The sequence below is a fragment of the Glycine soja genome, chromosome 9 (assembly GCF_004193775.1).
Source record: "Glycine soja cultivar W05 chromosome 9, ASM419377v2, whole genome shotgun sequence".
NCBI lineage: Eukaryota > Viridiplantae > Streptophyta > Magnoliopsida > Fabales > Fabaceae > Glycine > Glycine soja.
In genome coordinates, this window is record NC_041010.1 from 42,747,949 (window position 1) to 42,757,589 (window position 9,641).

Here is a 9,641-nt window from a genome sequence, read left to right on the forward strand (position 1 = left end):
GAGTGTTGGGCTAAGTCTGCTTCAGACTTTCTTCCTTTTTCTTCATTTCTGTTGCCTTTTTGCTTAATGTAACTTCAATTTTTGTATATGCAACCAGAAATTCAATTTAATTAATTTTCCAACTTTTAATCACAAATAACTGCTAAATAATTAATTCTAAACCAAAATTTGATTAATTCACTACTATTAATTCACAATTATTTAGCAGTCATCAAAATATATATATATATATATATATATATATATATATATATATATATATATATATATATTTATACTCAAACAAACCAGTTTACATTGTATTAGAAAAAAAATCATATTTAAAAGCAATGGGCCCGTCATTACTTCTCTTCAGGCCCAATTTATTGTCCAGCTCATCTCGTCTTTCTTTTATTTATATTAGAAATGTATTAAAAAATCACAGTAAATGCGTATTAATGCTAATTTTTAATGATTTTTTTATTACTTAATCAGTGTCCTAAGCTACTGGCCTTATTTTTCTGGAGTTAATACGAATTGGAGTTGCCATGGAAATAATGATGATATCGTAGATAAATTTGAACAGCAAAACACCATGAAAATGCGATAAGTTAAAGAAACTTGAACAGGGAAAGGGAGAATTAAACTTTCGATTTTTTTCGTGACAAATTAATATGTCGTTTCATTAAAAAGTCGATTAAAATATACATAAATTGTATTCCCTATTAGCTGAAAGAAAGGTTAATTAATTTTTTAATTCATTAACTTTTTTAAATTATAATTTTTAATTCCTCAATTTTTTACGACCTTTAATCCTTCATTAATTTTTTGTTAACATATTCAGTGCCTCGTTGATTTGGTTGTTCAAGATTAATCTTTGTTTTACTCATTTTTAATCTCTCGATTATTCTATAATGGGACAAATTTGGCAAATAACATATAAATAGAAAAAAAAATCTCTTAAAAAATCCCACTATTAAAAAAGAACGGAAGTAGTAATAACTTTTTTTCTAAAATACAATATCATAAATTTAACGGTAAATCACGTAATATCAAGCTAATACGTATTAAATTTTAGATAAAGTATTAAATATTTTTAAAATAATATACAATTTTGTAAACCTAATTCATTTAATAAAAATTCTCAAAACAATTATTAGATTAATGAAATTCAATATTTATAGGGCTATTAAGTGAAATAAGTTAGACAAGACTTAAGTCATGTTTGGATTATTAATTTATTAGTTTTGTTAAAAAAAATTAATAGAAAGAATTTAAACTCATGACTTCTTATTTTCCCCCTTCTCACCCTTAATACCCCTTCTAACCATTAACTCAATCTTATATTTTCGAAAAAGAAGGAGGAATTCTAGTATATCGTTTGCTCTAAACTTAATTTTGGATGGGCCCAAATGGTACCCCAATCATGCACTTACTCTTCATTGCAAGTGGATTCCTTACCATGATATTCTAAAAATGACAACTACAAAATGTAGGAGTATGTAAACAATTAAGAGGGATAAGTTTCACCTTGAACATTACATGATTACAAACATATCTTCTAAGTTCAATCCAGTCCTATAGGCTATATCACAGCTTGTATGAGAAACCACTTAAAACACGTATTAGTTACAACAACAGCGTAGTCATTTTCAAACCCATGATGTGCGAAGTGGTATTGACTACGAATTTATGATTCACTGTACTATATATTAATCCCAAGGTAGAATATATGTTGTACTGTAGTTGCAGTGACAATCAAGCATAACTATTTCGGCAGAAAGGACCGGACCGGGTAACTGAGCTTCAGTGCAGCATCGCAGGCTTTAATTTCACGATCCAAAAACCAAGTCACGTAAGGAAGCCAAAGGTGAGCTATAACCATGGACTACGCTGTCTCTCCAGAAAGCCGTTCATGTCACAAGGAGGAAAAAAAGTTATGGTTGTTACAAACTTACAACGGGACAAAAGAAGGTTAAGTAATTTTGTATTAATTTCTTATAAGCTACTGTTGCGTGAAATAGTTATAACAACCTTATGTTTGATTATGATTTACGAAAACAAAAATATATAACTACATTGAAAATGGGCTATTTATTACAATCACTCGACAACCAATTAATTTTTTAAAAATAAAGTACTTTTAATACCTAAAGAATCACATTTTTGCGGAATGTATGCAGCTATATTCCCAACAGGAATACCTTATTTTATATATTTAACAATATGGTTGCTCAAGACATGGCACACCAATGAGTAATGCATCATCAGCAGTAGCGGTAAATCATATTGCATAACAATAAGAGAAATTGAGATATTGTGCATCAACCTGTGAGGACATGGCCCAGATATGACATAAGTTAACACAGCCTAGGAATGGCAACAGATATATGTGACAGTGTGTTTATGAGTGCTATAGGGTTAAGAGAGTAACCTATCCACGAAATCAGACCAACAGTTGCTGATAAGAAGAATTCCTTGCTGATAATGTTTAAACTGCAAAAAGAGCAATATTAGTCTATAGCTGATTCTATATTTTACTCAAAAGAGCACCAGAAAGAAAAGTAAATAAGCAGACTGGACATAAAACTCACAAGTATAGGCATGCAATATTCCCATATCCGTAAAAAAGGGTAGCCCACACTGAACCGGTGAACCTACCATCACAGTTAATTGAATTGATAGAGTTAATATATGCAGAAGCAGCTTCACAAGATTACAACAAATGCAGCACTCAAAATGGAAAATCACAGGTAATGGTAAAGTTGGACGTATGAGATACATACAATTGATGAATTTCTGCCGAAGTGTGTATCATTAGAGGCAAGCAAATAAAAGTAATACTCAGTATAAAAGTTGACAAGCCTTTCATGTTCTCAGGATTAGAGGCAGCAAAATAATTACCACATGAAATCGCGAATCAAGAGAGCACGTGGAAGCATAAGCCCATTTCCAAGCATGGCAAGCAGCATAGAAAAAGCTGACAAGCCTTTCATGTTCTCAGGATTGAGATAATTTGTCCACTATGGCAGAACAAAAAGGTTAATAAAAATGCATAGGAGATAGAAGTTGAATTACAATGCTCTTAAAGCAATTAAGATTCTCATATATATAGTTTACCATTTGAGAAACTGGCATCCACATGAAGAGTAATGTAGCTGTCCATCCAGATATTCCTCCAACAAATTTGACACCTTTCTCAGAAAGTTTTCCAGTTCTTGCCTGCAAATCTTAGAGCAAAGCGTTTAAAATGACAATGAAACTGAAAGCCTATTTACAATTCCATAGGTCTCAATCTAGAAACAAGACCCTGAATTCAAATTTCCTGGTTTCAGTTAACACCCTCTTTTTCATGGATTGGTGAAATAAGTACTTATATGAAATTTCAAGAAATATATGGGGTTCTGTGTTGCACTGATAAGAGTATGATGGTATGAGCACCAGATATGATATGGCTAATGACATATAGCAACTTTTACGTTGGGGAGAAGGGGCAAATTTAAATAAAGTCTAACTTAAGTATTATGCCACTCATGACAAACAAATATAAACATATTTGATACCATATGGCTCATTTCATTTTTTTTCTTATTATTTACTTAAATTATTGTTGATTTATTCACAACAGTTCAAGTTATAGTGGGGTAGGATACCCATATGCACTGGGTACATGACCACCTTTGGCATATCAATGCATCCTGGAAAGTGAAAAATATGTAAGTTAGACTTTTTTAGGTTTATTACAATATTAGAGTTGAATATTCATTAATTTTATTTATAATTAATATGTATATAAAAAGACTAGTTAGTCAATCTGATAGGATGAGCTTTAGAGACTCAAATATATTCGTAAGCCTACATGGCGAAAAGACTACTACATATTGGATGGTCTTAATATTTATTTATGTTTAAAATAATATGATGTTAACGCATGAATAATTAGTATCTATTGACTGACATCTATATAAATATATTCCTTTTACAAGAAAATCAATGAATGAAGAAATCAACGAATATTATATTACTTTCCTTTTTATCTTATTGCCAATATTAATGTCGTGACATGCATCTAAAAATGTCATGTGAGAATAAGCATTATATAATACTTCTAAATACATATAGTGTAACAATTTTTTTTTCTTTTGGTGTTAAGGAGGCAAAGCCCAAACAAACAAACTACAATGGAACTCTACGGATCATACGAAGACCCACAGCATCCTTAACTAACAAACCCAACTATCATGTAACATTTTTAAATACACATCATGTAACATTTTTAAATACACATCATGTAACATAAAAACCATTAATTAAAAAAATTATGAGAACTTAAAAGTAAAAATTTTATTTTTGGAGTATTAAAACAAAAATTACCCATATTTATTGGTACTAAAACCATATTTAAAGGGATTTACAAATCTCCAATGTTCCCTTATATAATTGTCCTCTTTTTGAATCAGGAAGTCAAATTTCTAGGTACATACTTCCTCTGTGTATATATACATTGTAACATATTTCTATGATGAGTCCAAATTTAATGTTTCAATAGCATGGCTTCCATTTGTCTCTTCCTCGCAGCATGTTTTAGTTTCTCCAATGCAACAAGTCCAACTTGCCTTACTCTTTCTCTTGACAAACCTATCCTGCAGAAAGAATACAACAAGAGTAATGGTCAGAATTTGAATTTCGAGGACAATAGAGACAGGGGAAGCCGTGCTGTTAGTGTGATATTTTCAAGCATCATTCCAACTTAACATAAGTATACTTAAGAAAAGAAGTAACAGGAGGAAACGTGGTTGAATTCACCGTTTACTAATGTCTTCCCATGTAAGACCTTCTTTATCCAATCCATAATAAAGTCGAATAATTTCTCTCTCTCGTTCCACAAGGGTCACATTAATGAGTTTGTTCACTTCGTCCTGTGAATGAATATTTACAAGTGGTATTAATCATTATGTAAGTTTATAACATGGATACTGATAATGTTAACAAGTGATCTTAGGTTATTGGTTAGGAAATCGGAAATAGAGCTTTTATGAAAAAAGAGTTTTGTTATCAATACATTCCCACCATCATTTCAAATGTAGTCCCACTCTTTCAATAAAAATTTCTGTTAGCAAGGCCCAAAAAAATTTTATGAAACAACATAAAAAAACAGAAGAGCTATTACTATGCAGGCTTATCTGAAATTATTGATTACAGTTCAGTTAATATACTTCGTAGTTTCTAAAATAACATTTATAATACATCATATTGTCCACTGTGAAAATTATTTTGTTTTTGTCCAATGACTTCAAGTCAATATACATATACATATACTTAAACAATCAACATACAGAGCATTAAAACAATCCTCTGCATGCCAACAATGAAATACCTATGCTTTGCAATAAGTCAGGTTTCACTCAAATATTTTTCTAAATACCTTTAGTGCCCACTCGTCTACTCCATTCCATGGGATGTTCTCCACTCGATCATCCGCAATATACTGGTAATGGAAAGAAAAAACACAAATGAGACAATTGATATTCTTGAGAAAAAAGAAAACATAAAGAATAAGAAGAAAGCAGTTCTTATGATCTTCCTTGATGGAATAGCAGAAAGGTATTAACACTTACACTATGATGAGTTTCTCCTTGTATACCATTCAGAGAGGGGAATGCTTCTCTATCAAGCGAGATAGTTTTGCTGATTGCCTGCAACGAGTATAATTATAGACATGGTGAAACAAATGGATAATAGAGACATTACATGTATCATGCATGAGGATCATTGTTACCTCAGTAGCATTTCTGACTTTCTTTTGAGACATGTTAAGGTATTTTGCAATCCTCTGCAAAACATGGGAACAATTCAGTAAGGTCTACAATATTTAGAAATTTTAACATACTTGATACAGACTGCAGTAGCTTTCTTTTTATACATTTGGTTGACTTACATCAATAGTTGGAGTAATGCCTCTCTCTTCTAGTCTAAACTTTGCATTGCGGATTAGAGATAGCCTCTCATGCAAATGAGCAGGCAATCTTAATGTTCTTGAGTTCTCAACTAAAGCTCTTGAAACTCCCTGTCAGCAGAAAAACAGTATTTCATGGTGGTTGGACAAATTTGAGATGCAAACAGCACAAACACATAGGATTCCAAAACTAAGGAAAATGAAAAGGAAACAAAATGATGAAGAAGATGCAATCTCTACAGCTAAAATTGTTGCTTAAGCAATAACGGCAGAAATTATGAAGTTAAGGGAAGCAACTGATTAGTCATACTTAACAATGATAACAACAACAAAAGCCTTATCCCACTGGATGAAACTGATTAATCATACCCAAATTCAGAAATTATGACTGCAAAGGACTGCCAGAGATTTAATACTGATTATGAAACACTAGTTACATAATATCCAGGTTTACAAAAATTATGAGAAAAAATAAGTATTTAACAGAAATTATTTTAAGAAATTTCATGAAAATATTTTCTCATGTTGTCCTTCTTTCCATTGATTTTTAAAATATAAACTGGGCGAATCTTATGACATACTCTGTTTAAAGAACAACAATGATAAAAATGTCTGATAATCAACCATATAGAAGGCAAGTCTAGAAAATTCTCATAAACACACAAAACCTCACCTGACGTATCCACCAATAAACATAAGTTGAAATCTTAAACCCTTTTGAAGAATCAAACTTTTCAATACCACGCAGTAGTCCAATCAAGCCACCCTACCGAAAAAATAAGATGAGTATTTCACAGCAGAGGAAAGGGCAGAGCCAACTGGATATGAATTTGAAACAGAGACATGTTTATAATCACCTGAACAAGATCGCCCATTTCTGCACCCAGGTTATCATATTTTTGAGCAATAGACATAACTAAGCGAACATTGCTCATAGCCAACTTTTCTCTTGCCAGAGTGCACTCTATCATTCTTGCTCGTAGTTCAGTTCGAGAAATCTTCAATGAAATTGCCATTTGATCATCAGAGGGTTCACATCCTAGTCTTTCCTTAAGTCTGAAACTCACGCAAAAAGGTTTACGTATCGTGTAAGTCAGTTATCCTTGTCTTTGAGGTAAAACCAGAACCAAAGGAAGTCAAGTTACAAAGTTATTTGCTAGAATTTCCATAAAGAAAAGATATATATATATATATATATATATAAGTACCATGAAGAATAAAAAAATTCCATTATAAAAGACTATTATGTTATGACTTTATAAGAAGTGAATACATGCTTAATGATTTATATAATCTTTTCTCCATTCTAATTCAATTCTTAACAGCAACACTTCTGCTTCTGCCTCCAGCTATATTGTTGAAAGCTAACATGGTGAGAAGGAAATATATGAATTTCATCAATTAAATAAGTCGAAAGAAATTCAAATTAGTTCTCTGTCTTCAACCTGTTAAAAAGTCATGTGCACTATATGATATATACTTGTCAAGAAAACTAAGGCTCTGGCATTGACATAAAAGTTTTAAACAGTAGGGTGGTAATAAAACAATGAAACTGTTATAACAATAGCTTTACAGAACAAGTTGCAATGAACAAAACCAGACCTTCATGCAAAGCAAGTTAGAATCATCTTAACCTATTGCATTATTAATTTCTCTCATTTCCCATTCAGATTAGTATGATTAAAATAAAAGATGATAATTAAGGTTCAAAGCTTCAGTAACAAAACTTCCAATTAAGAGATCCAGAGATTCTTTAACTTGCTGCATTGCTTCACACAAATAATCACTAACAAAGTTACAATTACATAATATTGAAGCTAACAGGCAGACTACAATAACAGATTCTTCATCATTTTAATTAATCATAGGATCAACCATATATGCAATTACCTGGATTTATGCTCCTCTAAGGAAAGCCCAACTTTTATTCTCTCTGATAGGTTTACAACTTCTGCATGAGAGAGCAATTCCTCACTCACTATGCCTTTCACATAGCCCTTCAAACGGTGTTGAAGCAGCTCTGGACTGATTTTGGACTTCAGCTGCATAGCACCACAAGTTTTAATCGCAGTCTTCCTCTTGGTATTCATTCTTCTTTGCCTTGCAGACACCCCAGAACAAGTCACCGCCACTTTCTTACATTTTTTTCCCTTACTAGAATGTTCGGTTAGCACTTCCCTTTCAAAGGAAAGGTTCCATTGCTTTTCCAGCATTGACTTCTGCAGCAAAAGAAGAGCCTCCACAGAATAACCCATTTCAGAGCTTTCCACCTCTAAGTCGTTAGAGTTGCAACTCTGAAACCATGAATCCGCAATGGTAGGGGCATCATCAACATGCTCCTTAAGAGCCTTAATGGACTGATTCTGCTGGTTCGATGCTGGAAAAGTTGGAGTGTAGTTGGATGACTTCTTGGCAGCTATTAAAGACTTTGTAGGAACAATTTGATAGTGTGTGGATCCAAAATCACTGCCATAAGATAGCTTTTCTATAACATCAGAGTAATGGTATGATGAACTCAAGAGCCTCTTTCCTCCACTGAGTCCAATTACTGCAGCAGTAGCCATTATATCCTTTCCTAGCCACTGTGTATGATTACCATCAAATTCTCCTATAATAACAATGATCCTAAACTGTGTCCACTACTCCCTATTGCTTCAGAAACTTCCTAAATTGTTGCTATTCTTCTGATAAACCAAATAATAACAAAATATATATATATTAGTTATTGTTATAATATAAATAACGAATTATTCAAAATTTCCTTTATAAAGAAGATTAATAATTTCTTGCCCCCCACCACTTAGAATATACATACTTCATGAAAACAACAATATATGCCTGTAGTACCCAAATGAAAACCAACGCAATTTTTTAATGGAAATACAAAGCCTGCAAAATGAAAAAAAAAAAAAAAGATAATAGTGCATGGTATGTCTGTGAATGGAGTACCTGAAAAAATTGCAATTTGGACAATGATGAATGCTCCAAAACAAAGAACTTAACAATTTTGAATCATTGAACCAGCTGCAGCTGCACACTGGAAAGGCTTCAAGCACAAAACTGTTGGTGCGGAAGCAAAATAACTATTAGATTTTTTTTGTTTTTCTTTTTCCCTCCTTTTATTTATTTGTTATTATTCGTATGAGGATGAAGTTAATTTGGTAGAGGAAGAAAGGGAAGAGAAAAAAAAATAGAAATAGAAATGAGAAAAAAAATGAAAAGATAAAGATATGAAAGGATGAGACATTATTGGCTGAAACAGATATTGGGAGCAACCTTGTGTGGTCTATGATGCGTTATGTTCTCTCTTCTCTTGATTCCACGTTCACCTTGGATTCAACATTCTTTTTATTTTTTTATCCACAACTTAATTTCTTTCTATAAATTCTATGATCTAGGTAATAGATTTTTTGTATTACTGGATGGAAACCAATCACATGTCTGTTGGCAAAAACCAAAACCTGTGTTTACATATTACAAGTTTATACATAGAATTTATTTCATGTTAATCGTACGGATACTATTTAATTATGAATATTTGTTTTACTATTCTTCTCACTCTAGATATAAATTTTATTAGTTATTTAATAATATTTAGAGCTTATTTTTTTCAGTTGTATTTCTTTTTTTCTTTTTTGTAAGATGCATGAAATTGAAAGGCAAGAAGGGCCTCATGACAAACAAACAGAGGGCCCAAAGGGCTAAA

At 32.0% G+C, this 9,641-nt stretch overlaps 2 protein-coding genes across 2 annotated transcripts; both read right to left on the minus strand.

The window, feature by feature from the left end:
- Positions 1–1,417: 1,417 nt before the first annotated feature.
- LOC114425726 (maltose excess protein 1, chloroplastic-like) lies at positions 1,418–3,329 on the minus strand. The gene is made up of 4 exons (XM_028392677.1): positions 3,100–3,329; positions 2,884–3,002; positions 2,574–2,636; positions 1,418–2,475 (listed from the first exon to the last, which is right to left on the minus strand). Exons 1-4 carry the CDS (start codon positions 3,121–3,123, stop codon positions 2,340–2,342), a joined length of 342 nt encoding a protein of 113 aa, XP_028248478.1. The 5' UTR covers positions 3,124–3,329; the 3' UTR covers positions 1,418–2,339.
- Positions 3,330–4,303: 974 nt separating this feature from the next.
- On the minus strand, positions 4,304–9,089 carry LOC114425007 (RNA polymerase sigma factor sigA-like). Its single transcript, XM_028391725.1, has 10 exons — positions 8,885–9,089; positions 7,826–8,619; positions 6,793–6,991; positions 6,609–6,701; positions 5,918–6,046; positions 5,759–5,812; positions 5,598–5,675; positions 5,405–5,467; positions 4,786–4,898; positions 4,304–4,622 (listed from the first exon to the last, which is right to left on the minus strand). Exons 2-10 carry the CDS (start codon positions 8,497–8,499, stop codon positions 4,514–4,516), a joined length of 1,512 nt encoding a protein of 503 aa, XP_028247526.1. The 5' UTR covers positions 8,500–8,619; positions 8,885–9,089; the 3' UTR covers positions 4,304–4,513.
- Between the last annotated feature and the right edge of the window lie 552 nt (positions 9,090–9,641).

Excerpts from the sequence above, each read along its gene's own strand:
- LOC114425007 (XM_028391725.1), bottom strand. The coding sequence starts at position 8,499 with ATGGCTACTGCTGCAGTAATTGGACTCAGTGGAGGAAAGAGGCTCTTG. Across the intron at positions 5,676-5,758 it reads AAGTCAGAAATGCTACTGAG|GCAATCAGCAAAACTATCTC; the intron begins GTAACAATGATC and ends TACTCGTTGCAG. Across the intron at positions 4,899-5,404 it reads TAGACGAGTGGGCACTAAAG|GACGAAGTGAACAAACTCAT; the intron begins GTATTTAGAAAA and ends ATTCATTCACAG.
- LOC114425726 (XM_028392677.1), bottom strand. The coding sequence starts at position 3,123 with ATGTGGATGCCAGTTTCTCAAATG. Across the intron at positions 3,003-3,099 it reads GGATGCCAGTTTCTCAAATG|TGGACAAATTATCTCAATCC; the intron begins GTAAACTATATA and ends GTTCTGCCATAG. Across the intron at positions 2,637-2,883 it reads TTGATTCGCGATTTCATGTG|GTTCACCGGTTCAGTGTGGG; the intron begins GTAATTATTTTG and ends CTGTGATGGTAG.